This window comes from Cibotium barometz, chromosome 51 (genome assembly GCF_041138505.1).
Source record: "Cibotium barometz isolate CiBa-2024 chromosome 51, ASM4113850v1, whole genome shotgun sequence".
NCBI lineage: Eukaryota > Viridiplantae > Streptophyta > Polypodiopsida > Cyatheales > Cibotiaceae > Cibotium > Cibotium barometz.
The window spans coordinates 17,847,999-17,874,344 of record NC_141096.1 but is presented as its reverse complement, the minus strand read 5'-3'; the positions used below and the strand labels follow the sequence as shown (position 1 = coordinate 17,874,344).

Here is a 26,346-nt window from a genome sequence, read left to right as displayed (position 1 = left end):
ACCAAGAATGGTGCTTTTTCTTAATCAAACCTTATCGACCCTGTCCCCATGTCTTCTTTCACTCGTGTGGTGTCTGGGCATGAGTTTCATCATGTGAAATAGAGCTAGGAGGACCAAATAGTTACAAAAATTCTCATTTACTAAAAAATTAGACCTAGAATGCCTTTAGCCAAGGATGCATATTTGCAGAACGGGAATGGGAATGACACAGGTTACGGAACGCGTTCCCTCGTTCCCAGGGCTATGGAACGGCGTTCTGTGTTACTACGCCGTACGGACTCATATGGATTTTTCAAGAAAAAAAGTTTTGGGAATAGTTTTTTTTTGGGGGTAATGGTCTTGCTTTTGCTTGTCTATGGCTGTTTGAGCTTCCTCTATACTATGATGCTTCTCTCCTTTTTAATATACTCCATATGTGGAAATTGGAAATACCTAAGTTTATAAGTATTTTTAAAAACACTGTATTTTATCGTAAGACAAGAAATGTTTTTATATCATACCGTATTTTCTCGTACAGTATTGTATCGTACGAATCATACGGTATCGTATCTGAAAACTATGACAAAGATCTCGCATGGTTGAAGGATTCTCCGAGGACATTGCCGACTCTGTCGTCAAGCTAAGCTAGAAGGGATGTTATGTACAGCCCGCACTTGGATGCCATGGAGACATAATTGTAAACTATAAGTGCAACCCTTGTGGCTTGACACCTGGTCCCTTGTGAGCCCTTGTCCAGGGACATGCGAGCATGTGTGCCACCTCAGGAGAGTGAGGGTCATGTGTGCACGTCCCACACAAGTAAGTCGTGCATGTCCACACACCTATATAACCCTCTTGAATGATGTACTGATGTTCCGGGCACTTATTAGGCTTGTAGAAGGGTGAATGGGCATTAGTTCAAGTCTTAGGTTTAGATAGAGGGACATGCAAGCTTGTGTGCCACCTTAGGAGAGTGAGGGTCACCTGCACAAGTTAGTCGTGCTTGAATGATGTATTGATGTCTTGGGCACTTAGGCTTGTAGAGGGGTGTATGGGCATAAGTTCAAGTCTTAGGTTTACATAGAGGAGCGTGTATATGTGAACCCATCGTTAGCATAGTAACTAGCAATATACATTAGGGTTTGTGGAGGCTAGTTGAAGCCATGGGCTGTGGACAACCCGTTGGCCAAGTGGACAAATATGAGAAAAATGCATCATACGAATGATCTTTTGTCCTCTTTTGCAAGTCAGCGAGCAGCAATGCCCAGTCAGCCAGTAGAAACAGCCCCATATTCACTATATAAAGGTGCTTCCAGGTGTCGTTTCCTCATCTGAGGACTTTGCTGAAGGTGACCTTCTGTGGACAGAAAATGTAGCTTGTAGAGGTCTTTCTGGGGATTAATGCAAGTACTAGGTGCTGTAGCAGAAGGTGGTCTGTTGTCCTCCTCCATGGGTACTGCAGAGGTCCAACATCAGTAGTCTTGGTGCTGATTTGCAGCCAACAGTCAGTCCACGACTCATTCAGCAATAGAAGAAGCAAATGCACCTTCATGGTGGGGGGCCTTTAGAAGGTTGTTTGGGACCCAATAAGGAGTACTCTCTCGGGCTGCTCTCTCTTTTATTTGTGCATATGAAATCGTCAAGTTTAAGTGCTGAATTTCTGCTCTAATCAAGTTTATGATTCATCTCCAAGTCTTTCGCATGCTACACTTTTACTTGATTAGCCTGTTGAATGATATAACCCTCTTGAATGATCTATTGATGTTCTGGGCACTTAGGCTTGTAGAGGGGTGTATGGGCATTAGTTCAAGTCTTAGGTTTAGATCGAGGACCCTGTATATGTGTAAATCCATCATTAGCATGGTAACTGGCAACATACATTAGGGTTTGTGGAGGCTTGTTGAAGCCATGGGCTGTGGACAACCCGTTCACCAGGCTATTGGGTAGGCAGAAGGCCACACATAGGCACCTGGCACCCACATTAGTGGATCATATGAATGATCCTTTGTTCTCTTGCAAGTCAGCCAGCAGCAATGCCCAGTAGAAACAGCCCCATATTCACTATATAAAGGTGCTTCCAGGGATCATTTCCTCATCTGAGAACTTTGCCATTAAGTTCTTGCTTGTGCACATGCCTTGAGCAGCCCAAGACAAGGTAAACACAAGGGGAAAGGTGCTGTAGAGGTCTTTCTGGGGATTAATGCTAGTACAAGTGCTGTGGCAGAAGGTGCCCTGTTTTCCTCCTCCATGGATACTCTGTAGAGGTCCAACATCAGTAGTCTTGGTGCTGATTTGCAGCCATCCCATGCTTCTGCAAAAGCATTAAAACACCAAGAGATGTATGGCCAAACCTAGCATGCCACAGCTGGGTATCTTTCATTCTTTAAGGAGTGCAAAGGTCATTATTTTTCCAAGAATTTTTAATTGTTTCTAATACTTGAAGCTGTAGTGAACTTAGAAATGTGATGTATAAGAGGATCATTGTTTGGATTTCGAAGTTGCTACTTGATACAAAACATTTGAGGTGTGATAGAACACAGAATTTTGTTTGGTTCTTTGAGGTGGATATTTGCCCGGGCCCTCCTTTCTATAACTGACGTAAAAGTTGCAATCTAGGTGCTAAAGAATGTGGCTTTTGAAAGGCTGATGCTGAGTTTTGAAAGGTGTGATAGAACACCTTGGGGTTTCAAAGTTGCTACTTGATACAAAACCATTGAGGTGTGATAGAACGCAGAATTTTGTTTGGTTCTTTGAGGTGGACATTTTTCTGGGCCCTCCTTTCTATAGCCTGATGTAAGACGTTCATAAAGTTGCAATTCTAGGTGCTAAAGAATGTGGCTTTTGAAAGGCTGCTGCTGAGTTTTGAAAGTTGACCCTGACCACCAATTCTCCTTTGAAGTAGAGCTTCTTTTGGTAAGGCAAGTCCATACCGAGGCCACTTTTGATGTTGATGAATCTCAAGCTTTCCTTCTCCCTCCTGGATGCTTTTGGCCTGTCTTGTCCCCTGCCTTTCTTATAATAAATTCTTCATGTGCAGTATATTGTCTATACTAATGCATTGAAATTGTTTACAGCATGGGATTACTCTTCATGGGTTCGCACATATGCCCTATACCTAGAGGAACGCCTGGAGTGCTTTCGGACTTTGAAGTATGATTTGGAATCAGATCACTTTTTGGTGCGATTTGTGGATCTTATCCACCTGCCGCATTATCTATTCACATTGATTCAGATTTTTTTTTTTGGGAGGTGAAGGGCTTACTTATTTCTGCAATGCAGAGGACAAAGGAACTGGATACAGTTGATTTGTTGGAGCACTTGCCGGCCCTGCAACAGCTTCTTTACCGTTTGATGGGATGCCAGGTTCAGTTCTTGAAAGAAGCATGTATTCTTGTTCTGCCCCTGCATTTATCAAGTAAACTAATGGGGTTTTCTTGTATATGGCAGCCCGAAGAAGCTGCATACTCAAATTATGTCATCCAATGTGCACTTAATTTGGTAAGGTAACCTTTGACCAAGACTATTAGCCTAAAGCATCTTCCATTTCTTTTGAAACAACTTAACCAGGAAGGTTTTTTGCTTGTCAGGTCTTGAAGGAAAGCATGAAGATATATCAAGCAATCAATGATGGTATGATCAACCTGGTTGACAAGGTACGTTGCACCATGGTGTCGTGGAAAATTTCAATTCAGCTCATTGTAGTGTTTGCTTATATGTGAGTTTTCTCTCTATAGGGGGTTTTGATTCCTTTCTTTCTGCCAGTTTTTTGAAATGCAGCGCCATGATGCTTCCAAAGCTCTTGACATATACAGGCGAGGTGGACAACAGGTTGAGGCAGAAACTTCTGGATGAACTGATGCTGAAACATGTTTGCATGGCTTCAAAGTTCAGTTAACTGTAATGTTATTGATGGCATCTAAACCTTCCTTTTTTGCCAGACCGAGAAGCTATCAGAGTTTTACGATATCTGTAAAGGGCTGGATTTCTCTCGAAATATGAAGTTCCCCCCTCTAGAGCAGGTAAGAATGGGGCCTATTTCTTTAGGCAGAGTACAAAGTGCTTGCTGCTCTATTGCTCATAAAGCTCGAGATTTACACTGGACCTTACAGCCTCCACAATCATTCCTTTCCTCGATGGAGCAGTATGTGTGTGATGCACCCCGCCAGTCATCATTTGCACGCAAAGATTCAATGGTACCTCCTCCTAACTGCTGGTTTATGCTTTGCTATTCTCTTAAACTCTCAATGGTAGTAGACTGTAGTGGATGTAAGGCACATTAAACTTGTGATTGCCATCAGTGCTGTATAGCTGTTACTACTTTCTTACTTATAACATCAGATGTGCATACTGTTTAATATTTCTCTTATGACATAGGAGGATCATGATGGTCGTGGGGTCAAGAAGGCACTAAGCATTCCAGCTCTTCAGTACAATCTAGCTGAATCAAAAGAGTCTCACCCCCCTCTACCTGCAAAAATACCGACAGAGGAGAACACTTATCCTTCCCCGGCTTCGGTGCTGGCCCCATCTTTTGAGAATGTTGATCTTCTGGTATACCTTATCTACAGAGTACAGCTCCATCTTGCATTACTTGTTACTTTTTTTCATTTTTCGTAGTCATGTCTGTGTGCTAAACGGAAATTGGACGTTCATGACTCTGCTGAGCACCAGGGTCTGGATGACTCCAAAGTTGATCCATCTGTGCTGGAGGAAAGCAATGCTTTAGCTTTGGCAATTGGTAAGCCTTGAGATTTGAAGTTTCTGTGTGCCTTGTCCCTTGCCTTTACCCACACTTGTTTCATTCTCGCCTAGAGCTACCTGCATAGACTCCTACGGTATGACCTGAATCATCTGTCAGTTTTTCTGCAGTATGAAAGGTTGTGTGGACTCCTATAAAAAATGAGCATGTGCAGAACACAGGTGCACAGGCAGTCACTCATATGAGCATGCAAGGGTGTGATGAAGCCATTTTGATGACCTACACAACCTTCTAGTGGCTTTATAAGGATTTTGTTTTTTTTGCAGCTTTTGCAAATTTCTCAGTAATGATATGACTACTCACTTTTGCAGTACCTGCATCAAATGGTACCACCTCTAACAAAAATGAAGAAGGGCTCGACATAGCGGCGGGAGTAACTGGTTGGGAGGTAGCTCTTGTTACTACAACAAGTAGCAACGATGGTGCACTCAGTCAAAGCAAACTTGTAAGACTCCAGGATGTAGTGTCATGGAAACGATATGAACTTGATCTGTTCTGATTTTTAAATGATGGATTACATGTTTTAATATAGGTAATAGTAGCTCTGTCTAATTTGTTCTTGGAGAACAAATGTAAAAATTGTACGATCATGAAGTTTCTGCATTTCTTTTCTTAGACCTTCTCCCCCCACCAACTTCCACCTTACTTCTCTTTTGTTTGGAGCTTGAGGCCAGACCTTCTTGGCCCTTGTACTGTGCCCAGACCAATGTATGCTCTCATGTGTGTGTGCGCGTGGGGTGTGTGTGTGTGTGTGGGAGCATATATTGATACCAAGTTCTGCACTCACTATTGGGCACTGATGACATTAGTGGGGATGTCGTAGTATCTAGTCCATACTATGCATGATGGAGTTGATGGTTTATTGTCTTGTGGATGACTACCATGAGGTTATAAATTGCACTTTCATAAGGTGAATTTGGGCATGTTCTTGGATTCATCTAGTTATATCTTTACGCTGTCTTGTGGTGCTTCTGCATGCGATCGAAGCCACCTTAAGCTTCCCCCAATGTCCACGAGGGTATGTATGATATCGAGCTAGATGCTCCGGATGGACTTCGCTCACGAGGTGATGATGCCCTCGATGGCCTCGCTACAATGATCAGAACTCGGAGTTGGAAATGGAACTGCAGAGATACGGAGATGAGAGACTTGCAAGGCAAGGCCCCCACCATCCTCTTCATATGCCAGCCTTGCCCAGCAACTGTGCCCAAGTAGTTGTGTTGGGGGGGGGGGGGGGGGGGGGGCGCGTTCTGTGGTGAAAATGCGGAGAATCCTTTGCCAAATCTGTTGAGCCTTCGAGCCATCCCATAGTCAATGTCGTTGGGTTTTTGAAGGTGGCCACACCTCAAACAAGCTGTGGCCTACCTCAAATGGCCAGCCAAGTGCCAACCGCCAAGCTCCAATGTGCCAATTACCACAGAAAGAGAGTGATCTTTCATAGCCGAAAGCTGTCCCACAGCCACTTCCAAAAATCTGAGGGAGGCCGTGAGACTGCCAGTGCCGTCCTGTTGTTGGAGTGCCCTCGATCGTAGGTATCTGAATCGTGTGGCTCAGCTGTGTGGTGTAAGCAAAGAAAAGGGTGTCAAAAGGCTCCTCTCTATCAAAGGGATCGTGCCTTGTCCACTTCCTTGGATCCCCTTGAAGTCGCGTGAGAGGGCGACCCTCCCATAGCCATAACGGCCAAAATCCCTCTCTGGCCACCTTGGCCGGTGGAGAGTCTATGTGTCAACTATGCTCGTGGAAACCAATCATCCTCACCCTTTGCAAGGTGCATCCACTAAAATCCTCCAAAGGGGGCTCTGTTGTGTGGATTCTGCCATGTGGTTTGATAGAGAAGGTGAGGAAGCAGAGCTCTCATCAACGCCATGGACGGCCAAGGGTGTGAACATTCCCAACTGGGGAGGGGGGGGGAGGGGGGTCTGGGGTCGGGGCCAACCACTACAGGGGGATGGAAGAGTGTGTTGGATGTAGGGTTAAGCACTTAAGAACTCACTATAGCCCAAAAAGCATCTTTTTAATAATAAAAGCTTTTAATCTATTGCTTTCCAAAAGCTAGTTGCATCATTCCAAGCCTATAAGGTGGCTCTGTGGTGCTATCTTGCCACCACATGGCAGTGCCATGTCATCGATGCCACGCCACTTTTTTTGTCAAAACTGTTTTTTTTGGGGGGTGCATTACGTTGATGTTTTGGTGAGATCCCCCCAACTTATTAAACAATTGTCATCAACTTATAGGTCTAGCCTTGTCTTAGCATTCTTGCTTTTTCTTGCTTTTCTCTACTTTTTTTGGCTCTAGTCCTAGCTCGTCTCTCTAGACATGATTCTTCATGTGGAATGTCCTCCTCTTCTCTTGTGCTTGGTTTCGGGGAGTATCTTGCTCTCACGGTTTTTACCCTTTACATAAAGTGACCTTGGGTTTGACCTCTCTGGCAGAGATACTCCCACCCCTTGCACATCGCTCTCATCTTCCTGTCAAGATCAACATGCATCCATTATATGTCAGAAGATATAAACACGTGCGCACATGATCGTCCTTGTGTTTAACTGGGCATCCCCGACTCTTGGCACACATACATAGATGGCTAGTCCCGTGACTCTTGTACAAAAGAATTAGTGTTGTTCAATCTCAGAGTTGCTCCTTTTGGATACAACTTGGACAACAATTCTCGAGTTCTAGAATACTCAATTCCCGGCAGTGAAATATAAACCTTGAGCATTGGCCTTTGTTCTTGGTTCCTTGGATGTCAAAACACACAGGACAGTGACAATTTACGGTGCATCTCCACTTGTGAGCCTCCTTGAGGGGACATTGGAGTGCATACTTAAGTGTTATATTTATGGGCATGTGGACGGTCTCTTAATTAAGTGTAAGGTTAGTGTGAATGCACTTTAGTGCACGCACTTTGAGGCTAGGTCCGGTTCCTATATAGAGGACCCTCATGTAACGTTATTCAGAAGTGCAAACAAGCTGAAGCAAGTTCCGTTGCTCTCTCTCTCTCTCTCTCTCTCTCTCTCGTGCAAGAGTGTGTGTTCATGTAATCAAGTGTTTCTCTCTCCCTCCTCTCCCATTGACTGTGCGTAATAGAGTCAATGTCAAAGCTAAGTCTGTCTCTCCCTTGTATCCTAGTGAGGCTCCTCTCCTAGGCATCCGAGGCAGCTGACTGAAAAGAAGCCAATCTCCGAGTGACCGAGCTAGACCCATACTCAAAGCTCCCCATGATACGTGCGGGCGTGCCCCCAAGTATCCTACTGAGGCTCCTCTCCTAGGCATCCAGGGGCAGCTGTCTTAAAAGAAGCCAATCTTTGAGTGACCAAACTGGACCTATACTCAAAGCTCCCTACGATACGTGCGAATGGGCCCCCAACATATTACTACTGGGTAAACCGACCAAGGGGTTCCATATCAAGGGTTGATAGAGGTGTTCCTCTGATGCAAGTTGAGTGGACTGCTGAAGGGCTGGCCTGAGGTGATCCCAAGCTCGTAGGAGGCTGGCTGCAAATCTGTCCTCTGTGAAATCCATCTCATACTCTTGGGGTGGCCTCCCAAAACGGGGGTGCGGGTGGAGATCTAGGCTAAGAGAAGTTCTTTCCAGGGCTTGCCACCCGGAAGAAGTCCACGAACTATCAACTTGCCCAAAGGGCACGGCTCTCAATAGAGGGGTTGATGATGCCCAGGCCCCCCTGCGCAAGGCTGAATGATCACTCTCTAGGCCACCTTGGCCAGGGTATGCCTCCCATCGCTACCAGCCCAAAGAAAGTTGCAGATCAACCGCTGAACCTGACCAATGCAAGCCTAGGAAAAGGCCTAGCAAGAGGTGATGTACCACATAGTGGGGCAAGAAGAACTTGGTTCGCCACCATGATAAGGAAAGATTGGCTGAACTCCACTATAGCGATTGGTTCCGAATGCTCAGGAGAAAAGGGGCTAATTGTTGCTCCCAAGGAAATATCAATACCAGCCTAGCATTCAAGATGACGAAATGAGTGCTGCTCGGGATCCAATGAAAAGCCTCAACTGGCCTCCAATTTAGGGCAGGTGATGAGCCAACCCAGAATCCACAACTTATGCCAATTGATGTGTGTGCCGGATGCACAACAGAAGATCTCAATCGCATCGGTGAACCTATGGAGATAACCCCTCATCTCGGATAAGTATGCTGCTGCTGTGTCATCGGCAAACTCCAAGTCAAGCAGCTCCTGTGAGCGGATGGGAAGACGCAGCCCTTGTAGCCATGTCTCCTGTGTGGAGAGAAAATTGCTCTGTGTGGAGAGAGAATTGCTCATGGCCTCGGCACCAAACAAGAAGAGAAAAGGTGCCAGTGGGCAGCCTTGCCGATTGAGCAAGAAAGCAGAAATCTGTCACCTCTGGCCCCGTGAATGAGAACTTGGCTGGGCAAAGCCAAATAGAGCCCAAAAACACCTCAAACCCACTCTCTGGAAATCCCATCCAGCACATCGTCCCCTCCAGAAAGCCCTAGTCCACCTTGTCACATGCTTTCTCAAAATTCAGGAGAACTATCAAATCCTGCTGCCTCAACCTGGCCGAGCGGTCACCTCCCAAAATGTGAAGATGTTGTCCAGAATGATCCTATCCTGGACACAACCTGTCTGTGTGCCATGACTCAAATCGGGGAGGAAAGGCTGCAGTCACCGGCTGATGGATTTGGCTGAGATTTTGTAGGTGGTCCGTAGGAGGGTGAGAGGAGCACTTTTTAAAGAGGGGAGTTTAGAACATAACAGCATTTGTGAGCTTTTTTATTGAATCTTCTTTAGTACAGGCAATCCTTTCATTTGTGAACTTTTCTCTAGTTTTTAATATGTACCATGTTCCGGAAACTAGCAGCAACTTCTCAACTGTAATATTTACTTGGACATAGCTTCGCTGAAAGGTGCATGCTAGACAGGGAAGTCTTCTTGATTTTCACAAATTACCACCTGGCATATGGTGTCTGGGTTGGTTTCCTAGTACAGTCTGTCCCTTGCAACTTGGCTTGGTTTTTGGCACGAAGTCCTTGATTTCATAAACTACCACCTTAGTGTCTGCTCATTTGTCTATGACAGGTTAGTTTCTAATGGAGAAATACCTTCCTCTTAGCTTGCAATACTTGGAAAGCACTCGCATTATCAATAATGTCCAGGTTTTGAAGGATGGCGGCCAGAGTGTTGCATGGTGTATGCAATTTCCTTGATTTATTGTGTTACCTAGTCAGTCACCTTCTCACGTGTGTGCGTGTGCGTGTGCGTGTGTGCATACACGTGTGTTTGCGGAATGGTGGTCTGTGTTTTTGTCTTAGCTGCTAGCCTTCATCATGGCTGGGTCTACTTCACCTCTGGGGAAGTGATGGGAACTTAGAATGGACATATCTTTATACATAAACCTCTGGGTCTACATGACCAGAGGAGGATTTTATTACATGTTGTGCATGATATTGGTTTGAAGCTTTGTAGATACACCAAGGGCACAATTTTCTTTTTGTCAAGCCTCTCTGCCATAGCAGACATGCAGTTTTCTTCCGAATTCTCAGCCAAGTTGTGTTCAGCTGCCTTGTGCCATTTCATTTTATCCATTTTATCGAAAGTGATGCATTCTGCTCGATACTGATGCTGCATAGCATATTTGGATGTCATTCAGAACGCTGTCAGAAGTTAAAGCCTAATTGTTACTTGTTGTATTTGCAGGCTGGCGGGTTTGATCACTTGACATTAGACAGCTTGTATGATGATGCAATGTCTAGACGAGCCTATTCTACAGCATCTACTACCAATGGGATGGGTCATATAGGGCCAAATCCATTTGCATCAACTGCATTGGAGCCGAGTGCTCAGCAAGATCCCTTCCTTGCGTCAAACAAAGTGGCTCCCCCTTCAAATGTGCAACTAGCAGCACTTGCCCAGCAGCAGCAGGCCATGATGATGCAGCAGCAGATGATGGGTGGTGGACAGCCAGTGAATCCTTACTCTTATGGCATGCCGTATATGACGCCTGTTTCAAATCAGTATCAAGGTCACATGCAGAGCAATCCATTTGGAAATCCAGGTCTATTGTAGACAAGGCGGACACCTACTATTTATTTGAGAAAGGTGCATTCTGTGAACCTTTCCATATTTCAATAAAGCTCACAGGAACACATGCTTCCTGACAGATTTTGTTAGTTTCATGCAGTATTTTTAGTGAGATTAAGGTCCTTTGAACATGTTTCCCTCGAGGAAATAGTGTTTGTGCCATCTTCTCACTGGACAGTTGTACATCACAATCGTGGAAGAATGTAAAGTAAAAAGCTTAACACCGGGCTATGCATTCATTACTTTTATGCCTTGTTCTGTGGATGGCTATCAAATGCTTTTGTATAGTAGCTTGCACACAAACCACAGTTGCATATATGGCCGTGTTTCAAAGCGCTCTCTCTCTCAGCAGCAGGCTTCCAATTGAGAAATTCTGGGTTCAAGACCATTGGTGGTGTCATATGGACCATTGATGGTACATTGGCTTGGCTCTCTCTCTCTCTCTCTCTCTCTCTCTCTCTCTCTCCCCAGTTTTGGTTTAGTATTATTTCGGTATTCATCACACAGGTTTTCACTTCAGCTGTTAGTATTTTCTTTTTATGGGAGTTCATATATTGTATTGTACTTTGTTATGGTTGTCTAAATTACAAAACTGCACTTACAAAATATGCATTGGCTTTATGAAGTATACACATTCGTATGCATCTGTTCACGCCAGCAAGGGGTGGTAAAGGGTGTGAAGTAAATCATCCCAAATTTTTGAAAAATTGTTATGAAGTACACACATTCATGTTCTTGTGTTTGCTCAATTATATTCCATAGATTAATTGCAAATGGGAGTATCAGCAAGTGTGATACTCGTCTATATAGAGAGCTCCAGTAAAATGCGTCCCTTACCTACCAAAGAGAGCATTTGTGATTGAGTTGTCAGAATGGTCTAGTTAGACTTCGTCATGAGGTAGCAGGGGCTGCTTGTGGTGTTTGATGTGTGTTTATTCTTGACCCTTTATAAATGTCCATGTTGAAACTTTCCCTTATAAGGGGCTAGGATTATGCTTTGTTTAGCAGGTTTTAGTCCTTTAAATCAACCTACATATGAATGAGAGTGCAGACACCATAGAACCTTAAGATTCGACATTCATCTTGACTAAATGCTGGTCTCCCACGTTGGTGCACGGCATCTTGATCCAGTTTAATTATGTGGAGTTTGTTTTGATACACGCCTTGGCTGCGACCGTTTCTCTAGTCTTGATTCTGCCCTTAAAATTTTCACACGTTATGGTATTCTACAAACTTTTTGACTTGGTTAGTTGTTTCTCTAAGAAATTGTTCTATGGACTAAACTGACTTATCTGTTGACATCTTATGTAACATTATCTACAGTCCCCTAAATTCAGGAGACTTCAACCTATAGGAAGGAAACAAAGTAAGGATGTGCATGCTTCTACTATTCTAGGCACCAAAAAGTTATACACCTCATAGCTTAGTTGGTCTTGTGCCAAAACCAAATATAGTACTAAGAGCGTCATTTTCTACCGCAATAGCAGAAATTTCTTGATTTTAGACCTCACTAGAGTATAGAGAGTAGAAGAGGTAATGTATGTAGGTAGTACCTTTACTTAGTAGTATATGTGGAAAGAGAACTAGTGTCATGGGTCTCAAGTAAAAGAGGCAAGGTTTTACAAAATAGTTGTATTCGTGTGGCAATCTAACTTTGATGTGTAACAAGCAAGTGGAAGAAATGCCTCCACAGTCTCCCATTGGTAGAGCTGGCCTAATAAGAGGAACTATTCTGTGCCTAGGAATAGTGCTAAAAAAAGGAAGTAGATCCCATTTTGTCAAAATTCAAAGCTAGTTCTATGTGTAGAGCATGCGTGCTAGTTATATCTATAGAAATGAATAGTTTTTGACCTTCAGATCGCCACTTTGAACGTGAACTTGACATTACTAACCATGGTCCTTCACAAAAACCTACTTGAACCTTAACTACATTGTAGTGGGTGTTTGTTTTACTCTCGTGTTTGACCAATTAGCTACTAGAAGATTATCTCCAAGCACTCATGGTTTAGTGAGGTAAACTAATAATCTACTTTACTCGGGTCCGTTGCTGTTCCCACTTGCTGTGGTGCGAGAAACTAACAAGATCGGAAGTGCTTGGTGCAATTAGTGTTGTTGAACACTCCAATAGACATCAAAGACGTGTGAGCAAATGAAGCAAGATAATTGGAATTATAATTACATACAGCGTATGTAGAGCAATTACAGAGAAGTATTATGAGTTCTCTCAAGTGATTCATCCAATTTAGTTTTTTTTCCTAGTTTTAATCTTCAAGAGTTGCTATATGATTTTCCCAAACATGGTATTGGCATCTTTCTTCAATATGACTACAAACTTGAAGAAGTTGGCCTCTTCCTCATTGGGCAGTTTGTTCAACATAACAGCTTGTTTCATGGCCTTCTTGGTCTCTACTGCTGTCTCAAGATAATCAATTAAATCTTCCTTTGGAACGTCTTCTCCATCTTCTTCCTCTGGTAAACATAGCCTAACAGCTCCTCTATAAGTTAGAGCTCACATCTACCTAAGAAAATGGTTTCCTTGTCTGCATTGAAGGTCTTAGTTGCCTTGTGTGCTATGGCCACATATCTTGAATACTATGTAAGTGTCGTAAAACTGCCGTAAGTCCAACAACGCCATCCCTCGATCTTTACACCAAACTTACTAACATCCTAGGCATGGTGGCAATCTCTCAACCACACACACAGAACACAGCTCAAAGAAAGCACAATGCAAACTGCTAGGGCGAACAGGGTAAAGCAATGTGCAGAGTAGAATGCAAAATAACACAGACAAAGGCACAACAGGTAGAAGAGGAGAAGAGAGAAAAGATGTGTGGTCCCACTTGGAAAATGTTTCTTGTGTTGGTGATATCATCTCCTGCATGAGCTTCATTGATAAATGCTTTTCGGTCTTCTCGTGCAACACATCGATGAAGAACCATATTTGCGCCTGCGCTAGTATAGCAACTCCGCCTCGATCATTGTGAAATACCAAGGCTTCAGCATGATTGCTTTCCTCTTATCCACTTCCTCCAAGAAATTCCAGGTAGCCAGATTACAGAAGAACGAGTGGGTGGAACTTGATTGCCTTGAGCTAGAGTTCCCCCAGAAAGGCCACCTAGGTGCTTGACCCTTCTTGCTTGACACCAAGGCTCGCCACAATGTGTCTTGGGAGATGTGGACATCATTAGGCCACCCACCCCTTACACCATCCACAATCACCATTATCACAGTAAGCAATCCTCAATCTATGACCGTCGGTAGTTTTGAAGCTGAGTATTTTAGTGAAACTAAGCCTATGTCTTGCAAGTGTTATGTGACCATTCTAGGTACATGAAAGAAAGCATCATCCTTGTGAGGGGATGGATTGTAGCCATTGATTGTGTAGTCATCAATTGGTGGGATATAACTACAACACTTGAGCTTGCCCACCATAGAATGGTTACCCTACCCTTTAGTGGATGAGGGCACCCCTCACCTATCGACATCCCAAGCTTCCCCCTCCACCATTTACAAGCCATCACCTCAAGTAACCCCTAACACACAACATCCCAAGTCTGACCCTTTAGCAAGCACTTACAAGCCATCACCTCAGGTAACCCCTAACATTAAACACTCCTCTTGCCTCGTCGTGTTGACCACCCCCTCAAACCTTTATGAAGATCCAAAACCTCACTGGTGAAGACGAAGACCATCTAGCAAACCTTAACCTTAACAACCCTTCAGAGAGGTCACTAGGGAGTAGGTACCAGTTGATGCATAAAAGATTTAATTTCATTTCAAAAGTGTTATTCTCAATAAAATTAAATTTATGCATAAAAGGATGCATAAAAAATACCCAAGCAAAGACATGACAACCACCATTTAGCTAGAAACTTGCCTATGAGCGATAAGTGGGAACCCCATGCAATGGAGTTTACCCAACCCGCAAGCCCCATTGGATCCCAGTCAAGATGTTAGAAGCTGAAGGCATCTATGATAGAAACACTTTTATTTGGGTCGCGAAAACCTTGTGAACTGCACCCTAATCTCCAAGCCAAAGATAGTCCTCGAATGCCACTTCGAGCCTAGCACAATAGTCGACATTTCGTTGGTTCCTAACCAAGATGCTTCATAGAAGATGAACCCCTACATTTGGGTTCTAAAGTCACAAAAACCCACGGCACAGGCTTTTGTAACCACACCATCAAACATCGAAACAAAGATGTAGTGGAGACCAAAACCTATGCCTCCGATGCCGACCCCAAAGCTTAAGCAGAATGGAGAGTAGTGGGTTCCACCTCAATTCATGTGCTAACACCACCTTCAAAGAAGAGGAGTCCGTGGATACCAAGTAACAAGAGGTAATACTTAGACCATGTAGTACTGTGGCCTTATCCATCCTAGTTTCCATTAAAGAAGAGCCACCCATGGTGCCAAACACTAAAGGGTGTCGTGCACACACTTTTGTGGCATTGCTGACCATGACCCACCACACCTGTGTACATCACACTGAAAAATAACACCAACTCACCAACTAGAACTAGAAAGACAGATCAATAAAGCGTACCAGCAAAGCCAGTGAGGACAAGTGACTCTCTGCCTCTCCTCAGTGAGACCACATGGTAAGCCCGAAACCTTAAAACCCCATTGTACATATGTAACATAGCACTTCCTATTAATTATACATAAACGTATACCAGAAAAAAGAAAAAATAAGTTTCACGTGGCGACATAGGCTCACTTGTGCGATGTGACAATGTACGCTCATGGTGCCATATCGTTACCAAAAAAGAGATGAAAAATAATTTGGAAGTACCATGTGGCGATGTTGGCTCGCATGTGCCACATGGCAACGTAGGCTCACGATGCCATGTCATCACAAAAAAACATTTTTTTTAAAAAAAAGAACATTTTGGAAAAAAAAAAGTGACATGGTGGCGTAGGCTCACATGTGCCATGTGGCAATGTAGGCTGACATGTGCCACATGGCAATGTAAGCTCACGATGCCACATCATCACAACCAAAAAAATTCAAGGAAAAAAAAGTATCATGTGGTGACGTAGGCTCATGTGTGCCACGTAGGCTCATGTGTGCCACGTGGCAAAGTAGGCTCATGTGTGTCACGTGTCAAAAAAACTTATTTTTTAAGTGTGTGTGTGTGTGTGTGTGTGTGTGTGTGTGTGTGTGTGTGTGTGTGTGTGTAAAGAGGAGAAAGAAAGAGAGAGAGAGAGAGAGAGAGAGAGAGAGAGAGAAATGCCACGTGTTGACCGTTTACGTTCCACGTGCTCTACAAGTGTGATCGTACATCCACATGTGACTGTATAGTGGACATGTGCTCAGCCACGTGTGGCCGTACCATTGCCATGTGGTTCCGTACTACAACGGTCTTTTTGACCGATTATAAAAAATTCATAAAGTTTAATTTAATACATTTTTCCTTGCCCCTTCCAAGCAGCCACCTACCCACCCTTGCCCTAACTTTTGCAAAGAAGCCCCCCACCCAAAACAACAAATCATCCCTAGATTTTGCAAAGTAGCCCACCAGTCAGAACAGACTTGCCCTGAATTTTGTAAAACTAATGGCACAGAAAGACAACGCGATTTGAGGCATTGCATGTATCCCTTCCTACTTTATTGAAACCTTGTCACATGCCTTCACCACCTCATCAGGCTTGACCAAGTCACAAAAGTCATTGCAAACTTCCTTGACTAACTCATAAAAGTCATTTGCAAACTTCCTTGACTACCCTCCTTCAAAGCCCTACACACTCTAGAAGCTTGAGCATTTCAATCAAGGGTTTGTTCTTGATAGCAGACTTGATTATAGCAATTCTATCTATAGGATTATCCAGGTAGAAACCTCCCACACTATTCATGTAGATTTAAGCAAGCTTTATATATTTTTTTCTTAGCACCCCCATGTGTTGCTAGGCATGTAATACTATTAACCTCCCACACTATTCATGTAGCTTTAAGCAAGCTTCATACATTTCTTTCTTAGCACCCCCATGTGTTGCTAGGCATGTAATACTCTTACACTATCTAGATCTTGCCCTTAATCCAAAAGGAGTGCTTTTTAGTTGCGTTTTTTGGAGTGCATGTTCCTCCCATTTTTTGTTAGTTTGTCTAATCTTTTCGATCTCTTCCTGAGATGATTGAAGTAGTCTTTCTAACTCATTTACACGCTGAGCTTGTGAGATCAAATGTCTTCTAACTCTTTAACAAATTACACCAAGCATAGTTGCAGCCATGTGTATGTGTTGATAATGGGAAATGGTAGCTTGATTGTTTAATCTTGAGCAGTATAAGCCTTCTCTACCATCCCCAATGAATTGAACAAGATCATGCAAAGGGTTGAATGATGGAGGCTTACTAGTTGATTGGGTCAAGAGGGTATAGACCTCCTTGAAACCACAAATCCACATGGTTCTTCCCTTCTACACGTAGTCTTTCAGCTTTAACCTCATCATGCAAAGCTTTATGATGAATATGTCTCCATGTGATGTAGTCTTTATCAAGTATCAAGTTGAAATGGTGTCTTTTCTTTGAGTGAGGATCAACCCCTTGAGTCGGCATAGTAGGAAGAGAAAAGAAAGCAGTATTGAACATTGAACACCAAATGATGAAGATTCAAAGAGAAAGCAAGAGATGGCAGGGAGGGAGAAAAAGATAGTAAAAAGAAAAGAGAGGGAAAAACTCGTGTCATGCCCTATGGAAGAGAGAAGTATGTGGATTAATTTTTTTTAAAATAAGATTATTTTAGAAAACATTCAAGAGTGTACTAAAGTAGCTAAGATGGTTGCCAAGTATAAGTGAATTAAAGACACTATAGATATGTGATGGGATGGCATATTAAAGACACTATCCTCTAAATATAGGTAAAAGGTACGCATTTAATATAGCTATTTGTCTCTACTATTTTAGTTAAATCACTTTGATTAAGAAAGTTAATCCAATCCTTACACGGATCCTTTTTTTTCCATTTTTGGCAATAATGGCAAAATGCTATCAAGCAAATCCCATCTAGTCATAATACCATGTCGTGTCAAGCTACCCTGGATCTCCAGCCATCTAGGCTAATCATTCCATGGTGGTCCTATGTGGACCGCTTCTCCTAGCTACCTCATCTTAAACTGATCCACACTTCCATAACCAACGGACGCCTGGCATGAAGCACCTCTACATCGCCTATCACGTCCCATGATGCCTCGACAAGCTGTGCGCCCATCAAGGCTGGCCAAAGTTTCCCATCGTTTTGCCCTACATTTGGTTGCGGATCGATCTCGAACTACTCACTCAACCTTTGGTCACCAACTCCATGGTGTATCTTGGACCATCCACTTCTTGGTGGTAGTAACTTCACCATTGATGGAATGATGCAAGGACGTGGTTTCCATTAGGAAGGGGGTATGTTAACCACTCCATTGGTTAACATGGTTTTGCCCACCCGACCTACTAGAAGGCGCTTTGCTATCTTTCCCACACGAACGAGTACTTATCTTTTGTAAGACGGCACTAACATTTAAAAAGCGGCCTTACCATGCACTTAATGTCAAATAGGTAAAGTATATGGACTTAGTGTGTATATAGTTTCTTGAGATTAGTAATAGAGGCTAGATCGTTTTTAATTTTGGCTAGCCTAGTGTAAAGACTAGTCACTTGCATATAAGTCATTTTTAACAATCAGCCAATACACAATTATTCCCTTACAATAGTTTACTTGTGAGCTCTCCTTCTTCTTCCCTCTGTTGGGGTAAACGCGTTATGCCCACCCTTATAGTGTGTACAAGCCCATAAGTTATAGTACATAGTACACTTAGTACTTTTAATGTACTAAGTGCACTATGTGTACTAGTGCAATATACATGTGTGATAGGGGAGTCACACACTCATGCCTCATGAGTTGACTTATCCCCACAACTCTCTCTCTCTCTCTCCCTTGTTCTTCTCTGTGTACGTCTCCCATGAATACTCTAACCTAACCCTAATTCTATTTCTGTTGGGGTAAAGGCGTTATGCCCACCCTTATAGTCTGTACAAGCCCATAAGTTATAGTACATAGTACACTTAGTACTTTTAATGTACTAAGTGCACTATGTGTACTAGTGCAATATACATGTGTGATAGGGGAGTCACACACTCATGCCTCATGAGTTGACTTATCCCCACAACTCTCTCTCTCTCTCTCCCTTGTTCTTCTCTGTGTATGTCTCCCACATGACCTAACCCTAATTTTGTTTCTCCCATCAACTGGTATCAGAGCCTGCAGGTCGACTAGGGGTTGACGCTGAGTTTCTTCAGAAACGCGTAGCTGAAGCTGAAGCTGGAGCAGGCCCGTCCTCTCTGTTTGATCGAGCAAAGAAAGCCTGTGTAAGCTGAGTGCTGGGCGTGAACGAAGGCAGCAAAGCGAGCGTTAGCCATTGAAGGAGGCGCAGCCAATCAAGCGACGAAGGCTTTAGTCGATCGCTGGTCACCGAGCGAAAGCCTGTGTAGGCTGAGTGCTGGGCGTGAACGAAGGCAGCAAAGCGAGCGAACATTAGCGAAGAGGCGTGTCAGGCGCCACCCGAGCTGTCGACTACAAGCGTGTAGCGCTGGGCGTCGGCTGGCGCTAGGCGAAACATAAGCGGTAGCTGGAGGCGTCGAGCGTGAGCAGCGAGCCGAAACGCTAGACGTCAATATAACAGGCGTCGAATTGGGCGAAGGCGTAACAACTGGTCTGCTCGACTGCTCGCCCGTACGCGTAGCATACAACTAAACGAAGGCAGTTCTATGCAGCGCCCTTGTGCTTGACCGTGAAGTGGCAACTCGACCACCTCTCTGCACAGTTGCTGCAAACAGGAGCCCTCCATTGGCTCAGTCTTCTGCAGTTTGCCTGAGGAGTCCTTCACCTGCACAACTGCAGCAGCATCAACACGACCCTCCTCTTTCCTGCAAACAGAATTTTTTTTTCAGAGGTACATGCTTCAATTTTTTTTTGGGATTTGCAATTGAGCAAGTACAGTAATCAATTGAGCAGGTACAGGTGCCCAATTGCTCAATTTTTGAGCAAAATTGGCAAAATTGGGTGACATTGGTCACAATCAGAATCAATTTGCAAGAAATTGGTCACAATCAGGATCAATTTGCAGGAAATTGGTCACAATCAGGATCATTTTGCAGGAAATTGGATGTCGAAATTTGGGGCTTTTGATGTAATTGTGCAATTAAGCACTCATACATGCTGTATGATGTGAAAAATCGCACATTTGGGCAAAATTGCAGCAAATTGCAGTGCAAATCAAGGGGCTTTTGTGCCGATTTGGTTGATTTGCATGCAGGCAATCGCATTTGATGCTGTGGATAATGTGTTGATGCCTTACAAGCACTCAATGTGCCTGTAAATCAAGGGGCTTTCATGTATTTGATGTATATGTGGCCAGGGGGAAGCATCGTGAACACTCTGGATGCCTTCATGTGCGTCAATGTACCATGTATGATCAAAAATTGATCTTAAATCAAGGGGCTTTTCAAGTTTTTATGCTTGTTGAGCTTGGCAAAGCAGCAGGCAAGACATTTATGCCTTGAATCCTCAAAAATCAGCTTGCAGTCAAGGGGCTTTTGCCCAATTTCTGTTCGGAACTGTTGTATGCAGTGTATAGGACTGTAAAAGTCTGATTTTCACTCATTTGGACAGCCAGGAGAGCATTTATTGCTATTGTACCTGCTGGTACAGATTTGGCACAGCTTTGTGCATGTTTTGGCATGGCTGTACACTGTTTTGAGTGACCAAAAGGTTCAATTTCAGCTGCTGTATTTGCCGGTACAGGTTTGGTACATCATTGGTGAGCACTTGGTACTGCTGTACAGTACTTTGGAAGGGCAACAGAGCACATTTAAGGTGCTATCCAAAATCTGCAGCAACCAGATTTTGGTGATTTCATCACATAAAGTGGGAGAAAAGTTGCATTCTTGCTTCCGCAGTGGGAGATAAAGCTTGGGAGAAAAACTGTGAGCACTTTGTGTGCTTTTGGTGCAGTGTTTGCATATTTTGCAGGGAGTCAGGCATTGACAGGTTGCATTTTGCTATGGCAACCACAGGTGAGAGCTCTTCATTGCTTCATATCAAGAAGCTTGAAGGCTCGCAAAATTATGATATTTGGCAAACCCAGTGCTACAATGTGTTGCTCCAGAAAAAGCAGCACAAGCCTATCAAAGAAAGGGGTGTAATGCCCGCTTCTCTTACTGCTGAAGAGTGGGAAGATATGGATGAGCTGGCAAGATCTACTATCATGTTGTCTGTGTCAGACTCATTACTTTTCAGCATTCGTGAAGAGAAGACAGCTTGGGGAATGTGGCAGAGATTGCAGGACTTGTATGCCCAACAAAGTGCCTCAAGCAAAGTGTATTGGTTGAAGAAACTCATAGGTCTTCAGATGAAGGAAGGGGCGTCTATGACAGCCCATCTAAATGAGTTTAATGGTATTGTCAGCCAGGTCATTAATCAAAAGTTGGCAATGGACGATGAGTTCAAAGCCACTTTTCTGTTATGCACTTTGCCAGAGAGTTGGGACACATTCAGGATAGCCACTAGCAATTCGCATGCTATGCTGTCATATGCAGATGTTGAGGGTGCTCTTCTTCAAGAAGAGATGAACAGGAAAAACAACTCTGTTGGAAAGTCCAATGCAATGAATGCACGTGGGAGATCCCAGCAAAGGGGGAAAAGCCAAGAACGGGGAAGGAGCAAGTCTCGCTCCAAAAAGGATTTGGAATGCCATTATTGTGGCAAAAAGGGACACATTAAAAAGCAATGCTACAAATGGAAAAATGATCAAAAAGAAAAGAGAAAAGGCAAAGACAAAGAGAAAGATGAAGCCAAAGATGTAAAGCCAAAGGGCAAAAGTGGAGTCAAGATTGAAGAAATCAATGTGTCACATGCAGGTGGCAGTGAGGATGAGGTCCTATTTACTTCTTCACTTGATGCCCATTCACTTCTTACAGGTGGTCATAGTATGCACTCATGGATCATTGATTCAGGTGCCTCCTTTCATGTCACAGGTTGCAGAGACTTGTTTGTCAGGTATACTGCTGGCAATGAAGGAGTGGTTTATTTGGGTGATAACCATGCATGCAAGATTCTTGGCAGAGGTGATGTGAGGCTTGTATTTTCAGATGGCTCACAGCTTATGCTCCATGATGTCAGGCATGTGCCTGAGATCAAGAAGAATCTGCTTTCTACTGGACAGCTTGATGATGCTGATTATGTTACCACATTTGGTAGTGGAAAGTGGAAAATTAGTAAGGGCTCACTGGTTGTTGCCAGAGGCTCTAAGGTGGACACTCTTTACTTTATGCATGCAGGTGTTTGTCACCATGCTAATGTAAATGCAACCGAGCTGCCGGAAATCTCTATGTGGCATAGCCGGTTGGGACACATGAGTGTCAAGGGAATGGAGCAATTGTCTCGTTTGGGTTACTTGCCTTCTCTAAAGTTTTCAAGTTTTCAATTTTGTGAGCATTGTATATATGGTAGGCAACTACAGTGCCCCCACAAGAAAGCTCTTGGACAGAAAGATGCTCAGTTAGATCTTGTGCATACAGATGTATGTGAGATGCCTCAGCTTACTTTGTGTCTTTTATAGATGATGCCACACGCAAGGTGTGGGTTTATCCTCTTCGTTTAAAGAGTGATACATTCTCAGTGTTTCAGAAGTTTGTTGCTCATGTTGAGAATCAAACTGGCAAAACACTGAAGGCTTTGCGTTCCGACAATGGTGGAGAGTATATGTCCAAACAGTTTCAGGACTTTTGTGATGCTAAAGGCATCAAGAGGGAGCTCTCTACTCCTTATGATCCTCCACAAAACGGGACAGCAGAGAGGATGAACAGGACCATTCAGGAGCAGGTCCGTTCTATGTTGTCACATGCTGCGTTACCTCATGGTTTTTGGGCTGAAGCTGTTATGACAGCCGTTCACCTTATAAACAGGTCACCTAACACGAGGCTTGGTGGGAAAGTGCCAGAAGAAGTATGGACAGGGAAGCCTCCGTCATACAAGCACTTGAGAGTGTTTGGTTGCGTTGCGTACGTGCACATACGCAGGGAAATGCGCACCAAACTTGATCCTAAGTCTCACAAATGCATATTCCTAGGATATGGTGACAGAGGTGAAATGGGGTATAGACTTTGGGATCCCATGAATAGAAAGCTCATACGCAGCAATGATGTCATTTTTGATGAAACATGCATGTATAAGGAGCCTGCAAGGCAACAGGAGCCTGGCAGAGTCATCTTTGATGATGATGGACATCATGGACAACAACAAAGGGCTGTAAATCAGCCATTACAGCAGGAAAACCAGCCCTTAAATGGTGCTGAAAATGGTCCAAATGGACAGCCAGAGATGGCAGAAGATATCCCTATGGATATACCACAGTTGGAGGAGATACCGGGCATGATTTTTCAGCCTTATGGCATGGAACAGGAGCCACCAATGGGTGATATGCAGGCTGGACAGCAACCTGCAAATGATGGTCATTGGGTACGGAGGTCCACAAGACCCTCCAGAGCCCCTGACAGGTTTGTTCCAGGGGTTGACTATTTGATGCTTACTGACTGTGGAGAGCCCTCATGTTATAAGGAGGCTTTACAGAGGGCAGACAAGGCTCTATGGGAGCGTGCCATGAAGTCAGAGATGGATTCTCTGCACAAAAATGGAACTTGGAAGTTGGTGCATTTGCCTGCAGGCAAGAAGGTTTTGCCATGCAAGTGGGTATACAGGCTCAAAGTTGCACCAGATGCAAAGCCAAGATACAAAGCCAGGTTAGTGGCTAAGGGCTTCAAGCAGGAATATGGTGTGGACTTTGATGAGATCTTCTCTCCAGTGGTCAAAATGACCACACTTAGAGCTGTGTTAGCTTTGGTTGCGCATGATGATCTGGACTTGATTCAGATGGATGTGAAGACTGCTTTTCTTCACGGTGATCTCCATGAGGAGATATATATGCAGCAGCCAGAGGGTTATGCAGTAAGTGGAAAGGAAAAGCTTGTATGCAAGCTGAAAAAGAGTCTTTATGGGCTCAAACAGGCACCAAGAGAATGGTATCATAAATTTGATACATTCATGAAATCTTAGAAATTCAGGAGAAGTGACATAGATCACTGCTTGTACACCAAGAAAGCTTTGGATGGCAGTCTATTGATTCTCATTTTGTATGTTGATGATATGTTGATTGCCGGGAAATCTCGTAAGGAGATGGATACCTTGAAGCAGAGGCTGCATCAAACCTTTGATATGAAGGATTTGGGTGATGCAAATCACATCTTGGGTATGCGGATACTTCGGGACAGAAATCAGCATGTGTTGTATTTGTCTCAGAAGGAATACATTGGCAAAGTCTTGCAGAGGTTCAATATGGACGGGGGGAAGAAGACTAGTACTCCTTTGCCTCCATATGTGAAACTCAGTGCTATGGACAGCCCACAGTCGGATAGAGACAGGGCTGATATGGCCAAGATTCCGTATGCTTCAGCTTGTGGCAGTCTCATGTATGCCATGGTTGCTACTAGGCCGGACATTGCATTTGTAGTGGGAGTGGTTTCTAGATACATGGCCAACCCTGGCAAGAAGCATTGGGAAGCAGTGAAAGGTGTCATGAGATACCTGAAGGGCACACAGGATTTGTGCATTTGTTTTGGCAAACAGGATGCATTAGTGCATGGTTATAGGGATTCGGATTATGCCGGTCATCCAGATAACCGGAAGTCTACTACCGGTTATGTGTTTACATTCACAGGAGGTGCTGTGTCATGGATATCCAGGATGCAGAAGTGCACTGCCTTATCTACTACAGAGGCCGAGTATATTGCAGCCACAGAGGCTTGCAAGGAGGCATTATGGCTATCTCGGTTAGTGGTTGATTTGGGCTATACAGGGGATATTCCATTGTTGCATTGTGATAGTCAGAGTGCCATCCAGTTGGCAAAGAACCCTGTCTTTCATGCAAAGACAAAGCATGTGGATGTGAAGTATCACTTCATCAGAGAGGTGATAGAGAACAAGCAAATTCAGCTTGTTAAGATTCATACGGATGACAACCCGGCTGATCTGTTGACGAAGAGTTTGCCTCCGGAGCGGTTTGCTCATTGCAGACACTTGATGGGCATTGGATGAGGCCAGTTTCAGCCTTGATATGGCCTTGTATATTATCATGTACATGCTGATTTTTCTTTTCCTTTACTTAAGGGCACTTTGCCTTTAAGTGGGAGGTTGTTGGGGTAAAGGCGTTATGCCCACCCTTATAGTGTGTACAAGCCCATAAGTTATAGTACATAGTACACTTAGTACTTTTAATGTACTAAGTGCACTATGTGTACTAGTGCAATATACATGTGTGATAGGGGAGTCACACACTCATGCCTCATGAGTTGACTTATCCCCACAACTCTCTCTCTCTCTCTCCCTTGTTCTTCTCTGTGTATGTCTCCCATGAATACTCTAACTTATGGGCTTGTACACACTATAAGGGTGGGCATAATGCCTCATGAGTTGACTTATCCCCACAACTCTCTCTCTCTCTCTCTCCCTTGTTCTTCTCTGTGTATGTCTCCCATGAATACTCTAACCTAACCCTAATTCTGTTTCTCCCATCACCCTCTTCTTTCTTGCTTGTACGCTTTTGAATTTATGCTTGCTTGATGGATACATGCTTGAGTAGGTTTGATTTGCAGGCTTTCTTCTTCGATTAGCTTCTTCTTCCCTTGCTTTTTGTGAGAGAGAACCATCGTGAAGGATCATCTCTTCTTGCTTCCATCTTGGCATTGAGATCTCTCCCTTCACCCCTTTAGTAAAGAAGCATTCCGATGTGACAACAGCGTGAGAATGCAATGGACGAGATAGCGCACCCACATGGGAAGTTCAAGATTACGGCTCTAAGGTAAGACCCAACGACACATGCTTCAACAGGGCTAAGGTAAGCTCTTGACTTTAAAAAAATCTTCCAAATGAAAGAATCACCAAATATGAAGGCAAAAAGTTTTCTTGGCTGACCAATCTTGGTACATTATAGTAGCTTCTTGTTGACTCGCCTTCTTGATATTACTTGATTGTGGCACGTGGTAAAAGGGCACACCATGGGTCAAGGATCACCATCTAGATTGTGGTTACAACCTGAATGTAACAATCTTGGGTAGTTGGAGAGCTATTTTGTCACCACAAAAGAGATTGTGACTCTATCAAGTAACTCCTTTGGTCACAATAACTAGGACATAGTTAGTAATAGGTGACTTAGATAATAATTGGAAACTAACTAGATAACTATTGTAGGAAAAGGAAAAATTGCATAGAGAAGAGAGGAGGAGAAGAAGCAGACTCTCACACAATCATGCAAGACATTCTCGCACTTAAGCCCACTCAAACTACCATGCTAGCTAGAGCTTGGGAGTTGCCCACACAAAAGAAAAAAGGGAGCTCAAAGTTTACACAATGGGAATATGGTTTTCGTTAAATAATTATATATTTACATTTAGCCACCCATGATTGTGTATGTGGTTGTGCTCGTCCCTTAGTTTTCACTAATCATGGGGT

General features: G+C 43.7%; 1 protein-coding gene across 1 annotated transcript in view; it reads left to right on the top strand.

Moving 5' to 3' along the window:
- Window positions 1-11,043, top strand: part of LOC147609381 (putative clathrin assembly protein At5g57200) — a 36,840-nt gene extending 25,797 nt beyond the window's left edge. The window contains exons 5-15 of the mRNA XM_086787841.1: window positions 3,054-3,157; window positions 3,259-3,342; window positions 3,427-3,477; window positions 3,567-3,632; window positions 3,742-3,807; window positions 3,918-3,998; window positions 4,089-4,172; window positions 4,354-4,530; window positions 4,651-4,717; window positions 5,050-5,183; window positions 10,418-11,043. Of these exons, the coding sequence (XP_086643967.1) occupies window positions 3,054-3,157; window positions 3,259-3,342; window positions 3,427-3,477; window positions 3,567-3,632; window positions 3,742-3,807; window positions 3,918-3,998; window positions 4,089-4,172; window positions 4,354-4,530; window positions 4,651-4,717; window positions 5,050-5,183; window positions 10,418-10,786 (1,283 nt within the window). The 3' untranslated portion in view covers window positions 10,787-11,043. The remainder of the gene's footprint in view (window positions 1-3,053; window positions 3,158-3,258; window positions 3,343-3,426; window positions 3,478-3,566; window positions 3,633-3,741; window positions 3,808-3,917; window positions 3,999-4,088; window positions 4,173-4,353; window positions 4,531-4,650; window positions 4,718-5,049; window positions 5,184-10,417) is intronic.
- The last annotated feature ends 15,303 nt before the right edge of the window (window positions 11,044-26,346 follow it).